The sequence below is a fragment of the Aethalodelphis obliquidens genome, unplaced genomic scaffold, assembly GCF_003676395.1.
Source record: "Aethalodelphis obliquidens isolate GAN/ISIS:26980383/991018 unplaced genomic scaffold, ASM367639v1 scaffold19, whole genome shotgun sequence".
NCBI classification, from domain to species: domain Eukaryota; kingdom Metazoa; phylum Chordata; class Mammalia; order Artiodactyla; family Delphinidae; genus Aethalodelphis; species Aethalodelphis obliquidens.
Genome location: NW_020837963.1, coordinates 6,414,711 through 6,436,368, shown reverse-complemented (window position 1 = coordinate 6,436,368; position 21,658 = coordinate 6,414,711). Strand labels below are relative to the sequence as shown.

The 21,658-nt window shown below is 42.6% G+C and overlaps 1 protein-coding gene across 3 annotated transcripts in view; it reads left to right on the top strand.

Moving 5' to 3' along the window:
* The window catches only part of MYO5B (myosin VB), a 385,273-nt gene that overhangs the window by 151,948 nt on the left and 211,667 nt on the right, over positions 1 to 21,658 (top strand). For all 3 annotated transcript variants that reach the window (XM_027118483.1, XM_027118480.1, XM_027118481.1), the window contains exon 2: positions 3,900 to 4,010. In XM_027118483.1, coding sequence (XP_026974284.1) covers positions 3,900 to 4,010 — 111 coding nt within the window. The remainder of the gene's footprint in view (positions 1 to 3,899; positions 4,011 to 21,658) is intronic.

The following is a 21,658-nucleotide window of genomic DNA, read 5'->3' as shown; positions in this document are numbered from 1 at the left end:
TTAGATTCCACATGTATGTCTCCCTCAAGTCTTTGCTGGCTACTGTGTTCCTTACCTCTCCTTCCTCTCAGTTTGTGTGTCTGTTCTCTTGACTGTTTACTTTGTACTGATCATGCCCCACCTTGTACTCAGTTACAGGGGCAGTGGATCTTCCTTGGTCTGAGTGGAGGGGCTTGTTGGCTCAGTCAGCACATAAAGCAAAACTTGATTGTGGTTAAAATTGCCCTTGGAAGTCCTATAAATAGCTCAAGTGCAGCGTATGTGACATTGGGTGAACAGCCCTGCTCAGTAACTCATAGGCACCTTAAGCCGAGAATCTATGAAGTAGCGTAACGGTGGGGAGGCCTGCCTGCAGATATCACCCATCCCGTACCATCACAATACAGGGTCTACTTCATTCTTGTTTAACAGTGAACTGCTGTAATCTCAGTGCATGTCCACATGTGTCTTCATTGTGGGGATGGAGGGCACGTGACAGCATCTAGCACAGAGTGGGTACTCAGATGTTTACTGGATTTGAATCTAAAGCTTGCTTGATCAGATCTGTAATGCACACTAGCCTTTAAGACATTGTAGGAGAATCTGGTCACCTGTTTCCTCTCTAAGTTGGCATGTACCATCATTGCCCTCCCTTCTCTTGCCTTGCCTGCCCCCCCTGACTGATTAGCTGTTACTCTCCTTAGGAATTGGTCACACCTCCCCCTAGAGTATATTTTTTATATGAATTATCTATCCAACTAGACTGTATGTTCCTTAACGTGAGGGTACAGATCTTCATGTTTCTACTTGGTTACATGGTGCTTGTCACAGTGTTTTATGTATACACCAGGTGCCCCATAAACACACCTTCTCTTTTCACTGATTCCTGTCTCAGTAAACATTTCCTGAGCATCTACTACATGCCAGGGATACAGAAATGCCCCATGGTGTATCTGAAAGACCTTGGAGTAGTAAGAGGAAACTGACGTGAAAGAACCGACTGCAAAAACCGTAAAGAAATTTGATCATAGAAGAGTTGATTGCGGCAGTCCAGAGTTGGGAAGGGCTACCTCTGTAGTGCACAGGGAAGGAAGGGTTCAGTGAGGAATTGGCGCGGAACTTGGACTCTGCCCACATAGACAATGAGGAAAGGACATTCTAGGCTGAGGAAACAGCATGTTCAAAGGTAGAGGGCAGCAAACCTTTTCTGTAAAGGGCCAGAGGGTAAATATTTTAGGTTTGGGGGCCATAGGGCCTATGTTACAACTGTCACTGAAATGTGGAAGCAGCCACAGACAATACGTAGGTAGAATGTGTCCTTGTGTTCCAATAAAACTTTACAGACACCAAAATTTGACACATATAGTTTTCATGTGTTAGCATATGATTATCATTCTTTTGATTTTTTTTTTTCCCCAGCCGTTTAACCATTTAAAGAGTGTTCTTCACTCATGGGCTGTATAGAAACAAGTGGCACACCAGATTGGGTCCAGGGCTGTAGTCTGGCCTGTGTACAAAAACAGGGAAGAGTGAGATCATATTGCGGGAGCAGAACACCAGGTACTTAGGTGTGCCCACTCTGATGCCGTGGGTGTGAGATTCTGCATTTCTAACCAGCTCCCAGGTAGTGGTGAGGCTGAGGTCCTCACCTGGAGTAGCAAGGAACTAAAGTATCAGTAGGGTCCCCTTATGCCCCTGATGCTCTGATGGATTCTATGGGTTCAGGAAAATATAGATGACAATTTTCTGCCTACTAGGTATTTTCAGTCTGCTTAGAGAGAAGAGATCTATGTAAGTAGAAGAGTAAATGGACCCTCCCAGAGTGAGAATTAAACAGCAGCAGAGCCAGGCAGCGAGGTTCCCCAGTGCTGGGTGCAGTGAACTGTCCGGTGAGAGGCATGTGGACAGCAGGGTTAAGGCCAGAGGAGCCGCCGTGTGAGCTGGGACTGGGCTCCTTGGCTTCCAGTACATCACGCAGCTTGACGATGTCCACACGTCACCACCTCCAGTCGCTTCCTGTTGGCATTTCCCCCTTCTCTGTTGTTTGTCACTCTGTTATCTTGAGCCTTTCCTGACACCACTTTACACTGAGTGGAGACTTGGCTTTGAATAGAGATTCTTGGGTGTGCTGTCCTCCCTCTGACTGGAGGGGGAGTCCCAGCGGCCTAACTCAGGGACAGGAAGTGTAGCGAGGCTAAGAAAAGTCACTCACTTGAAGCTGGGGGACAGGAGCTTAAAAGTCCCCACAGCTGGATGGATGGTGGGCTTAAATGGTAGAGGACAAGGTAAGTTAGAACACCTGAAGGGAGAGAAATGTTGAAACGCTGAGTTTTCTCTGGAGATGCCTCCAAACATTCTTCATGTAATACTCGATAGCACTCAGATACTATAAAGCTACAGAGTATCTTCCTCTAAAGATATAGGAATACCTTGCTGTAGTGCAGGCTCAGAGGCAGAGAGACAATCCTGTGAACCTGATTCATTGTAAAACCAAAAACAAACGACTTTGGCTTTGTACCCTGAGCTGGGGTATCAGTGATGCAAGTTGGTGGTGGTTTGCTTTCCCATTAACTGGTGTTCTGAATCTCTTGCCTCACGACTTTCACTCCTCGATCCTGAATTAGAGACAAGTGTAGCAGGGGCTGGGCCTTGCTTTTAAAAACGGCCAGTGATCACGTGGAGCAAAATGCTGTAAGAAAGCAGGACCAAAATCAGGTCGGCAAGTGACCGGCCACAGGGCCTGTGCTTTGCTGTCCCTCCACGGGGGAGGTGGGTTGTGCTGACACAAGCACACATTCTGGCTGGCCTCTGGTCTTAAGAACTATTAATTTCAGGAGTATTAATTTGGCTAAAAATATTCTGTGGCCATTTTATAGATATATATATGATTATACATAAATACAAAAATATAATTATATATAAAAATTTAAAAATATATATAATGGGAGGGGGGTATGTGCCCGTGTACACAGACAGCTTCTCAAGCAGATAGGCCCTGTGGAAATCGCATACCTATGAGACAAATACTGAGAAAACGTGTCTGACAGAGGTAAGGGGCGTGGTGCCGAGAGGGACAGCCACTAATAGATGCTGCCGTTTGGTGCAGACCCGTGGTTCTCCCCAGCTGCACGTTGCACTCACCTGGGAGCTTTCATGTCACCTCAAGTGCTGCTTGGGTCTGAGGTGAACCCCGACCTGGTCTTTTCAAGGCTCCCAGGTGATTCTAATGTGCAGTCAGGGCGGAGAGCGCCCGAGTGACATTGCCAGTGCCTCCCACTCACCAAGGGCTGCCTTCTTTCCTGCCAGGATTTGGCCAGCTTAATGACCTTGTGGACGCTTGATCCGGATGGGGGCTGGGGAAGGATGCATGAGATTTGTGGGTATGTTCGTGGCTTAAAGAATGCACAACTAAACTGAGATTGCTGACAACTCAGGAATATATTAACAGTTTCAATTTGCTGACCACTTTCACTTCTGCAGGAAAATGACTTTGACCCTGAATGCAGAATATCAAAGCAGAGATTCCCAAGCTCTGAAGACTTGCTACATTGTCTTGTTGGGTTTTGCATGTGTTGTCTTAATCTTTGCAGCACACTAGACACTCCCTCTGACATTGCAATTTTGTACCACCTTTTGAGATAATGGTGTAAAACTCTGGATATAACCAAATCTAGGCTTGGCATTCCCCTGGTAGAATTTGAATTTCACTGATCTGTGACATTCTGTTAGGATCTAGAAGGAGTCCTCTGTAACCAATCTTGTGACTTGTCTCTTGTCATGGTATTGAATCGCCTTGTATCTTGAAATGAGAAGGGAGGGAAATGTGTGCAGATGACTTTAAAAGTTCTGAGGGCCCCTCATAGAGGGCATACCTGAAAGCTTCTCTTAGCATCTAAGTTTCTTCTCTTTTAATCTTTCAGTACACAAGGGTCTGGATCCCTGACCCCGATGAAGTGTGGCGCTCAGCTGAGTTAACCAAGGACTACAAGGAGGGTGAGAAGAGCCTCCAGCTCCAGCTGGAAGATGAAACTGTGAGTGCAGTGCTGGGGGTGGGAGTGCAGAGCTCTCCTGAGCAGGGTTGGATGCTACATTGTGGCTAGAGCGTGTCCTGCACGGTGGAGCTTCTGAGCCCCTGGCGTCCGTTTTGTTGCTGTTGATGGTGATGTATGTGAAAGTTGAAACCGTGAAGCTGCTGAGTGGATGGCCCATTACAAACAAGTGCCCATTGGTGTTAGCAGCTGAGAGATGGCGGGTGACTGAGGCAAGAATCTTCTCGGTGGAGTGGGGGGCACAGGAGGCTTCCCTCCGTGGGGTTGAGGCTCAGTGGGAGGTGAGGGGGAGCCACTTAGCATAAGAGCCAGTGCCTGGTACAGTGGTTGGAGTACCGGCTCTGGACCCAGCCTGCCTGGGTTGGGGTCCTGGCTTGGCCCTTGCTAGCTTTGTGCCCTTGAGCAAGTTAGCAATTTTTCTGTGCCTATTACTTCATCTGTGACATGGGGGTGATAGTTTGTCTAGGGAGCGCATTAGAATAAAATGAGTTACTGTGTGGCATGTACTTAGAGTCGTGCCTGGCAGGTAAGCCCTCATTACATGTTATTTGCTCCAGTGAGAGGTTTTTTTTTTTTTTTTTTTTTTTTTTTTGGCTGTGTTGGGTCTTTGTTGCTGCGTACGGGCTTTCTCTAGTTGTGGCAAGCGGGAGCTACTCTTCGTTGCAGCGCGTGGGCTTCTCATCACGGTGGCTTCTCTTGTTGCGGAGCACGGGCTCTAGGCGCGTGGGCTCCAGTAGCTGTCGCGCATGGGCTTAGTTGCTCCGCGGCATGTGGGATCTTCCCGGACCAGGGCTCGAACCCGTGTCCCCTGCATTGGCAGGCAGATTCTTAACCACTGCGGCACTAGGGAAGCCCCGAGAGTTTTTTCGTTAGTTGATTTTCAGGTGGTTTCGCTCAAAAGGAAGACAAGGTAGTAACCAGGAAATTGTATTCCTTCTAGAAGATCTGATTCAGTTTCCCTTTTCATGAGCCTTTTGTCACTACCCTTCCCTGTGATTTGTGCATTTCATGAATATTTGAAGGCTTGCACTGTGCTGGTCATGGGGGTTTATGGGTGATCGGTTGTGGCCCCGCCATTTGTGGGAGCTCAGTGCTGGAGGGCTCAGTGAACGTGAACACAGAAATACGGGAAAGAGCCTAAGGAGGCTGCAGTAGGCACAGAAGCAGTAGACTAGGTACAGGAGGAAAGTGAGGAGGGAGCTGAGGTGAGGGTGTCCGGGGAGGGGCTGTGGAAAGGAGCCAGCATTGAAGACTCAGGCCTGGGTGGGCGGAGGGGAGCGTCCAGGCAGGAGTTGTGCGCCAGAGCCCCGAGGCCTCAGTGTGTCCCCTTTGAGAGTGTGGAAGGAAGGGAGGCCAGTGCACCTGGAAGCCACTGCAGAAGGGGACAGATGGGACAGCCTGAGGCTGGGGATGCAGGTCGTGCATGCAGGGTTTACAGTAGGGGAGACTGCGAGATGGACAGGCTTTGAACCAAGTGGCCAAAAAAATCAAGATTTGGCTTTGGGATGGGTCAGGTTTGAGGGGCTGCAGAGCTGGCCTGGCCTGGAGTGATTATTGCCTCTCTCTGAACTGCAGGAGCACTGAAACTTTGTCCCCCATCACTTAGCCTTTGATCATTTACTGTCTTACTGTTTTTCCTTCTTCCAAGCTCTTTGGTCCTGTCTTTCTAGGTAGTAATGACCTGCTTGAGAAATGGACCTTGTCTTAATGCTTTGCTCACATGTACTTAACAGTGGGTGGAGATTAACACATTGATTAGTAGGAAGGTTGAACGTCTTCCCTCTCCTAACTTCTGTTTTGTATCAACTTTGAGCACATCCCTTGGTAAACCTGGGACGGTGAGTTGGTTAGTTTGTTAAAAGTTGTTTATACTAAGGGGTGCTCACCTCCCCTTCCCCTTCCTGGCCTGCAGACCTTGCCAGCCTCCTCTTGGTTTTGAGGTGAGAAACAAAATTCCCAACAGATGGAATCATGTTTACCATGTTGAATAACTTTCCACCCCATGCCCAAAACAAAATAAAATTAGTTCACCCACGTGAATGGTGTATCTTCCACTCCAGCAGATTTCATTTCAGTTGATCTTGTAAGTGGGTGGGTGTTTTTTTAAGAGTTGTATGGAGGGAGTGTCTGCTGTGTTGCTAAAACAGAGCAGATGCTTGCCTCCCCAGTGGAGAATGCGTTCTACCCTGCGTGACTAATCCTGGCAGCTGCCCAGGACCCCTCCCCTGCTACATGGCCATCAGCTGTAATCAGAAGAGATGGCTGGGGCTGGAGGTTAGCAGTTCTGGAGAAATAATGGGCTCTGAGCCTCGGACTCTGTCCAGGTCGCTCGTGGGCTGTGGTTTGTCCACTGCTGGCTCTGGGCTGTCATTAGGAGCGACTCAGCTGAGCTGTGGACCAGAGGCAGGAGAACAGAAGTTGGATGGCTGGACTCTGAATGTTTGAAGAAACTCCTCTGTAGCTAAAAGCATCTTTGATGTACCAGGTTGGCTGAAAAATCCACCCTGGAGTCTCTTTCCCCGCCCTCTGCTCCTCCCTCTGAAGTCCAATAGTGTGGGTTTAACTGTATCAGCAAAGGTTGAAAATAAACTAGTTCTCTTCTAAAACAGTAAAGTTCTTAACCTATGGCTTCTACCTTAGCAGTAAGTAACTTGTGTGCTCTGCTCTGTTCAAGGTGCTCAGGCCCCCCAGTGTTCCTCTAAAGATGTTTCTTTTCCCCTGTTGCTTGCTTGCTTCTTATTTATTTGTTTACTTATTTGGGTAAAATATACAGAACATAAAATTTACCGTGTCGACCATTTTTAAGTGCACAGTTCAGTGGCATGAAATACTTACTCATTGTTGTGCAGCCATCACCACCGTCCATCTCCAGAGCCCTTTTCATCTTGCGAAACTGAAAGTCTGTACCCACTGAATACTAACTCCGTATTTCTCGCTCTACCTGCAGCCCCTGGCAATCCCTGTTCACCTTTGTCTCTGAGTTGGATTCTTCTAGGTACCTCAGAGAAGTGGAATCATATAATACTTGTCCTTTTGTGTCTGGATTGTTTCAGCCCAATGTAAGATGTTTTCTGTTTAAGCCAGTGAGAAGATGGGAAACTTCTTGGGGGAAAAGCATCGTGTCTTCTCTTTTTCTCCCCACGGCTGTGAAGGGTGCAAGGTATCTGGGTGTGCCAACCCTTAGCACAGTACCCTCTTTAGACTGGGTAAAGCACCTCAGTGTATGCAGACCTTGGTGATAAATGCAGCTACCTAATTCTTTGCGTGCCGTGGAGCTCTGCCTGGCAGACCTTCTCTCAGTTGCCCCCACTTCCCTTACAAACTGCTCACCTCCTGCCCTCTACTGGCAGGGAAAACTCTCCCCGTTTCCATGGTTTTGCGTTTAAATTCTGTTTTTCCAAACAAGTTTGTATCCCATGTCCAAGGCGAGTACTCCCTGTGTGCAAGGCCCTGGCAGTGTTCATGAGTGAGAGAAGGATGGGGAGATGTGAGCTTTAAGGAGAGCAATGTGCTCTTTCTGTGTCTGTGCATATCCAAGCCTGCTAATGTTTCTGGGGCCAGGGCAAGAATGGGGATGTAGCCTATGTCTGTTTAAATATTAAAAGCATATTTTATCAGAATTATTTAGGTAAATCTGACATTTCTAATTCTTGAAAAAATAAAGCATTTAATATATTAAAAAGAAAGTACTTGAATCTCTACTATTCGGTCTCCATCTAGCTGCCAGTATAAAGAACTGCTACCTTGCATTGGGCATGTCATGTCTGTACCTACATATAAACAAATTTAAGAGGAATGTGACTTGTTCAGTACTGCAGGGTGTTCCTCATGAGTCAGGTTGGCAGTGGTTGCAAATACTGTACTAATTTGTGAGCACCTCTGAAACCACAATTAGAATGTGCAGAGAAGCAAGGCATTGGATATTCGACCCAACTGGGAACCGGTGTTTCATTATGTGAGAATTTTTTTTGCATTTGTGCTATCTGGAAGGAAGGATTAACAAGATAATTTGTCTTTCCTTTTATCTAAACGTCTTTGCTGCCCAATGCCTCCCCACGCTCCAAAGCAGTGTCTGTCTCTGACATTGGTGATGTTATAGCCCACCACACCACCCTTCAAGGTGCCTGGACACATTTGTCTTATTTCAAGGACACAGGGCAAGAGGTGTGCAGAAGCATTTCCCTGGGGCCTGATGGCGTTTGTCACAAGAGTGTATGTTGAGGGTTGCAGATCTCACTGTGTCAGCACTGAACGCTGATCCCAGGTGACAGAGGTACCATGTGTTCTTTAATAAGGTTATATTTTGCATTTGTGATGTTGGAGCCCTTTAAGATGCACGGTCCAGGGAAGGGCCCCTCTTGCTCAGGTCTAAGGATGGTACCAAACATATCAGGGTATTATAGCGAGGAAAGAGCAAACATGGTTCTTCAAGTCAAGAAGAGACAGACTCACAGAAGAGCTAGGACTGTTGTCCTTACACATTGGTGTACTCAGACCACATACCCTGAGAGTGCTCACAGAGCTCACATAAACCCCGTGCACAGAGCTGAGAGTATTTGGTGATACTTCTCTGGTAACAGCAAAGCCTCTTAGTGCACGTGACTTTGATTATTTCTTTTTTCTTCTTGTTTTCCTGGTTTTTCCATTCTTTTTTACTTTTGTATTGGTTTATGGATCATCTGATACTTTTTATCTTTATCTTTGTTTTGTTCTCAATTGCTCAGTAATACACCAATGAGACAGTATTACACTTTGTTGATTGGATGGCAAGGATAATAAGGAAGACAATATTTATATCGTACATATGCAAAAAAAGTTTCCTTAAAGTTATAAAATAACACATTGCATATAAATATCTATTGGTAATATTGTTGCCAATACAATTAGTTATCTTGTCTACAGTGGTATTTTTTTAAATTAATATATTGTAAAATACACATAACATAAAATTTACCGTCTTCACCATTTTTAAGAGTACAGTTCAGTGGCATTAAGTACATTTACATTGTTGTGCAATCATCACTACCATCCATCTCCAGATGGATCTGTGTTACTTAGTTACTATCATTGACCTCTTCCCCTGCTGTATTCATGATCTTTTCCATCAGTTAGGATACTTTGCCTGGCTGCTTCTGCTTAGAGGTTGGTGAAACAGTGATATTTGCCCCCAAGGGACATTTGGCAATGTCTGGATACATTTTTGGTTGTCATGACTGAGGAGGGAGGTCTGCCATTGGCATCTAGTGATAGGTAGAGAGCAGGAATGTTGTTAAGAGGTCCCTCCCCCAAAGAAACAACTATCAGTCCTAAATGGAAACAGTGCCAAAGTTGAGAAACCCTGGTTTAAGCCTGTAGAGGAAATGGTCCTGGACTTGCCATTGCTGAAAGACACCATGTTAAAAGCTAAACTTTTATAACTCCATATTCTAACAGAATGTGTAAATTGTTTTCCCTGAAATAAATTGAAATCAAAAGATTATTTTTGACTTCACATTTTTATACTGCTGTAATTTTGTTTATAATTTAAACTTCATAATTGCCTATTTTCATTTGTGCTTTTTTTCCTTTAATTACTTGCATCACCATTCATTCATTAGAAACAGTTATTATTGAGCAATTATTATATGCCAGGGTCTGGTTATACAGCAGTGAAAATGATACATCTGTACCTTTGTGGAGCTTTCAGTCTAACTTATAATGAATGTAATACATACACAAATATAGGCTTTAGAATATGAAAAGTTCAAGGCCAAGAATCTTTAGAAATCCATTAGAAACATGGTAAGGTGCTTGACTCTACCCCACTGCTCCCTCTGTCTTCACTCCCCAACCCCACACACTTTTTTGAAACCCCCTTGGGCAGCTACCTCGGAGTTTCTTGCTGACTTACTAAAGCAGGAACACTTACCATGGTAGAGGTGGCATGCAAACCTTCTACCATGGTTCTCAGCCCCCTTGCAGGTTATGTGGGACCCCATGATTACTTCCGTCCAGAGAGCTCTAGGTAGAATTCCTGTCTGTCACTTCCAGGCAGAAGCATAGAAGAGCCTATGGGAGTTTGCCATGCTCTCTTCTTCCTCTGCCTGGTGACGGTGGAGGCCACGTGTTAATGTCTGGTTGACCTTGTGGAGCAGAGCTTCCATCCCGTCCAGCCTTGGGTACCTAGCATGAATGAGAAAGAAACCTTTGTGGTACTGAGCCGCTGAGATTTCAGGGTTAATTTGTTATTTCTTCATAACCTAACCCTTCCTAACTAAGAAGTTCACATGAGTCACAGAGTATTTTATTTTTCAAATTACATGCCTGTGCTTAGGCCTGGGCTAAGTGATATGAGGTGAAGAATAAGAAGGTTCTTTTTTTGTGTGTGTGCGGTACGCGGGCCTCTCACTGTTGTGGCCTCTCCCGTTGCGGAGCACGGGCTCCGGACGCACAGGCTCAGCGGCCATGGCTCACGGGCCCAGCCGCTCCGCGGCATGTGGGATCTTCCCGGCCCGGGGCACGAACCTGTGTCCCCTGCATCGGCAGGCGGACTCTCAACCACTGTGCCACCAGGGAAGCCCAAGAAGGTGCTTTTTAAGAAGCATGATCTTTTTGGAGACTGGAGAAGATGGAGCTGTAAGATTTAAACACAACTATCACAGAATAAGACACAGCAGAGCATTCATTAAGTGAATGTTTTTTGTATTCGTTTAGGACATAATGTAAACTGGGCTTTTAGTATGTGCTAAATGAACCTGGAACCACACACTTGTTATTATAGTAAGTGTAAGTGGATTCAAGCTTTGAGGTCTCCTATTTTCCAGGAGGATAGCTCAGAAAGAGAACACAGAAGAGAACACACCCACATCCACTGACCTAAGTTAAGTACTTTAGACCAATAAAGTTGGAAGGGCCCTTAAAGATTGTTGGGACCAGTCCTCCCATCTTACAATTAGGGAAGCTGTTGTCTGTGGAAATGAAGTGATGGACTCAACACCTCAGAGCAGTTAAGTTCAGTGGTTCTTAAGTTTGACTGCGTGATAGAAACCCCCGAGGAGCTAAAAAAATTTTTGCAAAGCTCCAGCACAACCAGACTTCTTAAATCAGAGTTTGGGGATGGGACACAGCATAGTATCTTTTTGCAAGCTCCTCATGGGATTCCAAGGTGCAGGAAGGGTTGAGAGCCACTGCTTTAGCTGACAGCCAGGACTTGAATACAGGGTTTAACTCCTAGTCGGTCTCCATTTCTGTGAGCCATGTGGCACCTCAGGGTCAGTACCAACTGCTTGCCTCCTGTTAACTCTGTTTTTACCAGCTTATCTTTTCTCTAGATCTTCTTCTTCTATGGGTAGATAAAGAAAACTTGTTTCTCCTACTCTACCATATATGCTGATTAGTAGCTCCAAATCTTTGTGTTGGGATTTGTCATTTGAAGATGTTTTTATGATTATGTTCTCTTGCTGTGGTACCATGTAACATGGACATGAGTTGAGGTGTGGGAGAGGTCATGAAAAGATCAGACATTTCATTCAACTGGTATTTTTAAGCACCTACTAAGCCTTATAGAATCACAGATCTACTGAGTTTAGAGCAATCTAGACCAACACTCTCCAAGAGAACATTGTGCTACAGTTGGATGTTCTCTATCTGTACTGTCCAGTATGGCAGTCACTAGCCACATGTGGCTATTGGGCCCTTGAAATGTGGCTAGCATGAGAAAGTGAAGTTTTAATCGTATTTAACTTTAATGAATTCAATTTAAATAACCATGTATTGGCAAGTGCAGGTCTAGACCAATCATCTACCTTATGCCACCCTCTATATTCTCAAGTGTTGTCCAGTATCATTTGCTAGATAGATGGTGACCAATTGGAGACCCCCACCTGTTCCTGATTCCCAGCTCCTGGCCTTGGAGAGGAGAAGGTCCACTCCAGGTGTGTGACCGAGCGTTAATTTTGTGAAGGGTGTTAACATTCAGCCTCCTCTTTACCTCCAAAGACCCAGTTATTATGTAGTGAAGTCTTTTGTGCAGCAAGTTCAATGTCTCTGATCGTGTCGTAAACCCTTTAATTTCAAATAAAACCATATTAACCGTAAGTGTTCAACCCTAGCAGCGCCGTTAGAATCAAATACCTGCTAGAGAAAGCAATGTGTTCTTAAGGCTCTCATTCCCTCCCTCCCTCGCCCTGGATATACACAACCCCAGAAGTCTGTAGTTTTAGGATGCTGAGCTTGCAGCTCTCACTTCTTTGCTGCTGCTCTGGGCATTTTTATTCCTTATCAATTTTACTGTAACCAATACCATTGGCTTATTTTTGGACCATGTTTTCACAAAACTGCCTATGCCTTTCCCTCCACACGCTTGGGGGGAGAGTCTTTTGAAGGGAGATTCATCTGAGAAAATATGGAATGCCAGCATTTCTGCCTCAGGGTTTAAAGATACCAGGCTCAGGTCCCAGCTTTCTGATCTGAAAAATGAGGGGTTGTCTGGGGGAGCTCTGTGGCTCTGCACCTGGCTGTCTCTGTGCTGCTTACCAGGGAGGCAGGGTGGAGAGCCATGTGGGAGACCAGAGCAGACGCGCTCCTGCTGGGCAGAGGGACATCCGCATTGGGAAGTCTTTCAGAGGGCTCAGGGAGGAACATCTGGTTAGAGTCCCAGTGACACCACCCACTCTGCTGGAGATGAAGGGGGTGAGGGAGCAATTCTAGAGTTTAACGAAATAAAAATCAACTCTCATCAGTCTCCATTTCCCACTTGTTTCCCACCTCTTGGAAATTTTATCTGCATCTTCATGGTAGTTGTTTGCTGGTCTCCTGTATGAAGTAAGTTTGATAAGAATAAAAGAGCCTTTTCACAGAAAGAAAAGAGCCTTGATTAATATTTTAAAAATCCCAGCAACAGAAAACTGTACAAAAGAAAACCTCACTAACACAGGTAGCCATTGATATTTTGTTGGGACGTTATTCCAGTCAGACTTTAATATACAGTTTTAAATAAATGGAACCCTATCATAGATTTCATACTGTAACATGCCTTTTGTTAGATGCAGCAGAATGCTGTGGGTAGCTGCCTGACCGTAAATATCGGGCTGTGTCGTGCTTTACTTCTGTATTTACAGCTTCGGGAGTTGATACATTTGCTCATTTGTAAGATTGTCTCCTGGGGCCAAGGAAGAAGATATTTATGAAAAATTCTGACAAGGTGTTGCCACCTGCCCTCCAGAAAAGTTAAATCAGTCTGAACCCTTTTTGCCCACACCCATCCTGGGTGTCAGTTTTTATGTACTTTTGCTTAGCTGATGGATAGTGGTGCTAATAATCTTTTATTTGCGTCTCTTTTGTTAATGGTGAAGTTGAATAGTTTTTCACATATCGTCCATTTGTAGTTCTTACTTTGTGACTTGTATTCCGTGCACAATTTTCTGTGAGGGTATTGGTTTTCTTTTTGATTTCTTACAACTCTTTGGATGTTAAGAGTATTCTATTAAATAATGCAGAATAACTGTTCCCTTCTCTCAGTTTACTTTACATATGGTGTGTTTTATGATGGTTTTAAAGTTTTAGGTTATAGTCAAATTAATGAGTATTTCCCTACATTGTTCTGGCTTTTGTCTCACCCCTTAAAGGTACTTCCTTTCAAAGCTTTTACGAAGATTTGCCCACATTTTCTTATTGGTTTTATTTTTCTTTTTTCATTTAATTTCTATTTTCTTATTGGTTGGTTTTATTTTTCTTTTTTCATTTAATTTTTATTTTTTTCATCTAAAATTTATTTTAATATGAGGGAGAATAGAACATGGACTCAATTTTTTTTTCCTAAATGGCTGCAAGTTTCCCTACCACTACTGAAAAATCCCTTTTAACATTAATTTGCTATTTTGATGTCATCATGAATAAATTACCCATACGTGCTTGCATTTATTTCTGGACCTGCTATTTTGTTTCATTTATCTGTCTATTTTTTTTTTTTTTTTGTGGTACGCAGGCCTGTCACTGTTGTGGCCTCTCCCGTTGTGGAGCACAGGATCCGGACGCGCAGGCTCAGTGGCCATGGCTCACGGGCCCAGCCGCTCCACGGCATGTGGGATCTTCCCGAACCGGGGCACGAACCCGTGTCCCCTGCATCGGCAGGCGGACTCTCAACCACTGCGCCACCAGGGAAGCCCTATCTGTCTATTTTAAAACCATTACCACAGTACTTTAATTTAAACCAATGCCATAGTAGCTTTAATAATATACCTTAATATCTGGTAGTACAAGTCCCTCTAAATGTGGGACAGGAGAGAGCACTGAAAGACTTGCATAGAATAGTGATTCTTAAAATATGATCCATAGGGACTTCCCTGGTGGCGCAGTGGTTAAGAATCTGCCTGCCAATGCAGGAGACACGGGTTTGATCCCTGGTCCGGGAAGATCCCACATGCCGCGGAGCAACTAAGCCCGTGCACCACAACTACTGAGCCTGTGCTCTAGAGTCCACGAGCCACGACTACTGAGCCTGTGCTACAACTACTGACGCCCATGCGCCTAGAGCCCGTGCTCCAACACGAGAGAAGCCACCACAATGAGAAACCCGTGCATGGCAAGGAAGAGTAGCCCCCGCTCGCTGTAACTAGAGAAAGCCTGCATGCAGCAGTGAAGACCCAACACAGCCAGAAATAAATAATTAATTTAAAAAAATATGATCCATAGGCCACCAGTACAGAGCTACGTGGGGATTTTTTTTGTTTTGTTTTGTTTTGTTTTTTGTTTTGCCATGGCTTACAGGCCCAGCCGCTCCGCGGCATGTGGGATCTTCCCAGACCGGGGCACGAACCCGTGTCCCCTGCATCGGCAGGCGGACTCTCAACCACTGTGCCACCAGGGAAGCCCCCTACGTGGGGATTTTTAACAACTGATGTTCCTGGTCCCTGCCCAAGAGCTCCTGAACATAAGTTGTGTTGAGGAAACTTATTTATTTATTTACTTACTTACCTAGCTAGCTAGCTAGCTAGCTGCGCCGGGTCTTACTTGTGGCATGTGGGATCTTTAGTTGCGGCATGTGAACTCTTAGCTGCGGCATGTGGGATCTAGTTCCCTGACCAGGGATCAAACCTGGGCCCCCTGTATTGGGAGTGCAGAGTCTTAGCCACTAGACCACCAGGGAAGTCCCAAGGAAACTCTTCTTACAAGCTCTCAGATGATTTTTAAGAACACCATAAGAAACTTAACACTCAGATAAAACATGGTAAACAACAGTCAAGTTCCTTCTGTTTAAATATTAAAGAACACTACCTTTTTATTCATTACATCTTTTTTTTTCACACACACACACACACACACACACTGTATTTTATTTTTACAAGAGATAAACTGACACCAAGCATTGTAAATAGATGACCACAACAAAAGCAACAATGATTATAATTACCAAACACGAAACACACTCATACTATGTCATAATATTGACATTCAGTCCAGTAATCCTCCACTGCAACAGCTCCTTTACTTTGCAGTGAAAATTGATTTGTATACTTTTTACATCTGAGTCCTTGTGGGATTTTTTTTTTATTCAAACAGAAAGTCACAAAAATTATAATCATCCTCATCAGTTCACTCAGTTCCACGTAATTAATTATTTTTTTCATCGTGATCTTTTGTTAGCACTTTTATGAATTCATCAGTTTTCCATTAGAGTTCTGAAAATGCTTATTCATTCAGTTCAGCAGTATAGTCAGTTACCAGAAACGTGTACTTGTCAGATTCTTTTCCATGAATTCCTTGAAGATGAAACCCTTTTATAGGAACATATTTGCAAAAGCATCAGAGTACACCCAGAACTGTCTGTAAATGACAAAAGACTTAAAAATGACCATGGTTAAAGATTTGATGAAAGTTCATAATAATGCAATTGACAAGAAAATTTAGTTATTTCTGAGATATACATTTTAAAGTAATAACTAGAATTAGGACTTATAACATTATACCAGAACATACAAGATTTTTAGAAATTTCATGTAATGTCTGAAACATTTATAGTAACATATTTCCATACAAATAACCCAAAGAAAGTTTAGTATTAGTTGTGTTTTTGTTGTTTGTTTGTTTATACTATAGGTTCTTATTAGTCATCAATTTTATACACATCAGTGTATACATGTCAATCCCAATCGCCCAATTCAGCACACCACCATCCCCACCCCACCATGGTTTTCCCCCCTTGGTGTCCATCTGTTTGTTCTCTACATCTGTGTCTCGACTTCTGCCCTGCAAACTGGTTCATCTGTACCATTTTTCTAGGTTCCACATACATGCATTAATATACGATATTTGTTTTTCTCTTTCTGACTTCACTCTGTATGACAGTCTCTAGATCCATCCACGTCTCAACAAATGACTCAATTTTGTTCCTTTTTATGACTGAGTAATATTCCATTGTATATATGTACCACAACTTATTTATCCATTCGTCTGTCGATGGGCATCTAGGTTGCTTCCATGACCTGGCTATTGTAAAGAGTGCTGCAATGAACATTGGGGTGCATGTGTCTTTTGGAATTATGGTTTTCTCTGGGTATATGCATAGTAGTGGGATTACTGGATCATATGGTAATTCTATTTTTAGTTTTTTAAGGAACCTCCGTACTGTTCTCCATAGTGGCTGTATCCATTTACATTCCCACCAACAGTGCAAGAGGGTTCCCTTTTCTCCACAACCTCTCTAGCATTTGTTGTTTGTAGATATTCTGAGGATGCCCATTCTAACTGGTGTGAGGTGATACCTCATTGCAGTTTTGATTTGCATTTCTCTAATAATTAGTGATGTTGAGCAGCTTTTCATGTGCTTCTTGGCCACCTGTATGTCTTCTTTGGAGAAATGTCTATTTAGGTCTTCTGCCCATTTTTGGATTGGGTTGTTTTTTTAATATTGCACTGTATGAGGTGTTTATATATATTGGAGATTAATACTTTGTCCGTTGATTCCTTTGCAAATATTTTCTCCCATTCTGAGAGTTTTTTTTCATCTTGTTTATGGTTTCCTTTGCTGTGCAAAAGCTTTTAAGTTTCATTAGGTTTTTGTTTTTTGTTTATTTTTGTTTTTATTTCCATTACTCTAGGAGGTGGATCAAAAAAGATCCTGCTGTGATTATGTCAAAGAGTGTTCTTCCTATGTTTTCCTCTAAGAGTTTTATAGTGTCTGGTCTTATATTTAGGTATTGAATCCATTTTGAGTTTATTTTTGTGTATGGTGTTAGGGGGTGTTCTAATTTCATTCTTTTACATGTAGCTGTCCAGTTTTCCCAGCACCACTTATTGAAGAGACTGTCTTTTCTCCATTGTATAACCTTGCCTCCTTTGTCATAGATTAGTTGACCATATAGGTGCGTGGATTTATCTCTGGGCTTTCTATCTTGTTCCATTGATTTGTGTTTCTGTTTTTCTGCCAGTACCATATTGTCTTGATTATGGTAGCTTTTAGTATATTCTGAAGTCAGGGAGTCTGCTTACTCCAGTTCCATTTTTTTCCCTCAAGACTGCTTCAGCTATGCGGGGTCTTTTCTGTCTCCATACAAATTTTAAGGTGATTTGTTCTAGTTCCGTAAAAAATGCCATTGGTAATTTGACAGGGATTTCATTGAATCTCTAGATTGCTTTGGGTAGTATAGTCATTTTCACAATATTGATTCTTCCAATCCAAGAACATAGTATATCTCTCCATCTGTTGGTATCATCTTTAATTTCTTTCATCGGTGTCTTATAGTTTTCTGCATACAGGTCTTTTGTCTCCCTAGGTAGGTTTATTCCTAGATATTTTATTCTTTTTGTTGCAATGGTAAATGCGAGTGTTTCCATAATTTCTCTTTCAGATTTTTCATCATTAGTGTATAGGAATGCCAGAGATTTCTGTGCATTAATTTTGTATCCTGCAACTTTACCAAATTCATTGATTAGCTCTAGTAGTTTTCTGGTGGCATCTTTAGGATTCTCTATGTATAGTATCATGTGATCTGCAAACAGGGACAGTTTTACTTCTTCTTCTCCAATTTATATTCCTTTTATTTCTTTTTCTTCTCTGATGCCATGGCTAGGACGTCCAAAACTATGTTGAATAATGGTGGTGAGAGTGGACATCCTTGTCTTTTCCTGATCTTAGAGGAAATGCTTTCAGTTTTTCACCATTGAGAATGATGTTTGCTGTGGGTTTATCGTATATGGCCTTTATTATGTTGAGGTAGGTTCCTTCTGTGCCCACTTTCTGGAGAGTTTTTATCATAAATAGGTGTTGAATTTTGTCAAAAGCTTTATCTGCATCTATTGTGATGAACATATGGTTTTTATTCTTCAATTTGTTAATATGGTGTATCACATTGATTGATTTGCATGTATTGAAGAATCCTTGCATCCCTGGGATAAATCCCACTTGACCATGGTGTATGATCCTTTTAATGTATTGTTGGATTCTGTTTGCTAGTACTTTGTTGAGGATTTTTGCATCTGTATTCATCAGTGATATTGGTCTGTAATATCCTTTTTTTGTAGTATCTTTATCTGGTTTTGGTATTAGGGTGATGGTGACCTCATAGAATGAGTTTGGGAGTGCTCCTTCCTCCGCAATTGTTTGGAAGAGTTTGAGAAGGGTGGCTGTTAGCTCTTCTCTAATGTTTGATAGCATTCACCTGTGAAGCCATCTGATCTGAACTTTTGTTCGTTGGAAGATTTTTATTTTATTTTATTTATTTATTTTTTTGTTTTTGTTTTTTTGCGGTATGCGGGCCTCTCACTGTTGTGGACTCTCCCGTTGCAGAGCACAGGCTCCAGACGCACAGGCTCAGCGGCCATGGCTCACGGGCCCAGCCGCTCCTTGGCATGTGGGATCTTCCCGGACCGGGGAACGAACTCGTATCCCCTGCATCGGCAGGCGGACTCTCAACCACTGCGCCACCAGGGAAGCCCTTGTTGGAAGATTTTTAATCACAGTTTCAATTTCATTACTTGTGATTGGTCTGTTCATATTTTCTGTTTCTTCCTGGTTCAGTCCTGGAAGGTTATACCTATCTAAGAATTTGGCCATTTCTTCCAGGTTGTGCATTTTATTGGCCTAGAGTTGCTTGTAGTAGTCTCTTAGGGTGCTTTGTATTTCTGCGGTGTCTGTTGTTACTTCTCCTTTTTCATTTCTAATTTTATTGTTTTGAGTCCTCTCCCTCTTTTTCTTGATGAGTCTGGCTAATGGTTTATCAATTTTGTTTTTCTTCTCAAAGAACCAGATTTTAGTTGTATTGATCTTTGCTATTGTTTTCTTTGTTTCTATTTCATTTATTTCTGCTCTGATCTTTATGATTTCTTTCCTTCTGCTAACTTTGGGTTCTGTTTGTTCTTCTTTCTCTAGTTTCTTTAGGTGTAAGGTTAGATTGTTTATTTGAGATTTTTCTTGTTTCTTGAGGTAGGCTTGTATAGCTATAAACTTCCCTCTTAGAACTGCTTTTGCTGCATCTCATAGGTTTTGGATTGTCGTGTTTTCATTGTCATTTGTCTCTAGGTGTTTTTTGATTTCCTCTTTGATTTCTTCAGTGATCTCTTGGTTATTTAGTAACGTATTGTTCAGCCTCCATATATTTGTGTTTTTTACGTTTTTTACCCCGTAATTCATTTCTAACCTCATAGCATTATGGTCAGAAAAGATGCTTGATATGATTTCAATTTTCTTAAATTTGCTGAGGCTTGATTTGTGACCCAAGATGTGATCTGTCCTGGAGAATGTTCCATGTGCACTTGAGAAGAAAGTGTAATCTGCTGTTTTTGGATAGAATGTCCTATAAATATCAATTAAATCTACCTGGTCTATTGTGTCATTTAAAGCTTCTGTTTCCTTATTTATTTTCATTCTGGATGATCTGTCCATTGGTTTAAGTGAGGTGTTGAAGTCCCCCGCTATTATTGTGTTACTGTCAATTTCGTCTTTTATAGCTGTTATCGGTTGCCTTATGTATTGAGGTCCTCCTATGTTGGGTGCATATATATTTATAATTGTTATATATTCTTCTTGGATTGATCCCTTGATCATTATGTAGTGTCCTTCCTTGTCTCTTGTAACATTCCTTATTTTAAAGTCTATTTCATCTGATATGAGTATAGCTACTCCAGCTTTCTTTTGATTTCCATTTGCATGGAATATCTTTTTCCATCCCCTCACTTTCAATCTGTATGTGTCTGTAGGTCTGAAGTGGGTCTCTTGTAGACAGCATATAGATGGGTCTTGTTTCTGTATCCATTCAGCAAGCCTGTGTCTTTTGGTTGGAGCATTTAATCCATTCACATTTAAGGTAATTATGTATAGGTATGTTCCTATGACCATTTTCTTAATTGTTTTGGGTTTGTTTTTGTAGGTCCTTTTCTTCTCTTGTGTGTCCCACTTAGAGAAGTTCCCTTAGCATTTGTCGTAGAGCTCGTTTGGTGGTGCTGAATTCTCTTAGCTTTTGCTTGTCTGTAAAGCTTTTGATTTCTCCATCAAATCTGAATGAGATCCTTGCTGGATAGAGTAATCTTGGTTGTAGTTTCTTCCCTTTCATCACTTTAAGTATATCATATCACTCCCTTCTGGCTTGTAGAGTTTCTACTGAGAAATCAGCTGTTAACCTTATGGGAGCTTCCTTGTGTGTTATTTGTCATTTTTCCCTTGCTGCTTTCAGTAATTTTTCTTTGTCTTTAATTTTTCTCAGTTTGATTACTGTGTGTCTCGGCGTGTTTCCCTTTGGGTTTATCCTGTATGGGACTCACTGCGCTTCTTGGACTTGGGTGGCTATTTCCTTTCCCATGTTAGGGAAGTTTTCGACTATAATCTCCAAATATTTTCTCTGGTTCTTTGTGTGTCTCTTCTCCTTCTGGGACCCCTATAATGCGAATGTTGTTGCGTTTAATGTTGTCCCAGAGGTCTCTTAGGCTGTCTTCATTTCTTTTCATTCTTTTTTCTTTATTCTGTTCCGCGGCAGTGAATTCCACCATTCTGTCTTCCAGGTCACTTATCCATTCTTTTGCCTCAGTATTCTGCTATTGATTCCTTCTAGTGTAGTTTTCATTTCAGTTATTGTACTGTTCATCTCTGTTTGTTTGTTCTTTAAATCTTCTAGGTCTTTGTTAAACATTTCTTGCATCTTCTCGATCTTTGCCTCCATTCTCTTTTGAGGTTCTGTATCATCTTCACTATCAGTATTCTTAATTCTTTTTCTGGAAGGTTGCCTATCACCACTTCATTTAGTTGTTTTCTGGGGTTTTATCTTGTTCCTTCATGTGGTACATAGCCTGCTGCCTTTTGATCTTGTCTTTCTGTGAATGTGGTTTTTTGTTCCACAGGCTGCAGGACTGTAGTTCTTCTTGCTTCTGCTGTCTGCCCTCTTGTGGATGAGGCTGTCTAAGAGGCTTGATGGGAGGGACTGGTGGTGGGTAGAGCTGACTGTTCTTAATTACATCTTTGTATTAATTACATGTGTACAGGTGTCAGTTATATATCCTGTCACTAAACATATTTTGAGTATTTATGTAGTCCAAGTGCTATGTATGCTGAGAGTACAAGGATAACACCTTGTATTTGAGATTTGACTGTACGATGTGTGGTCATAGGCCCTAATTACACACACACACACACACACACACACACACACACACACACACACACA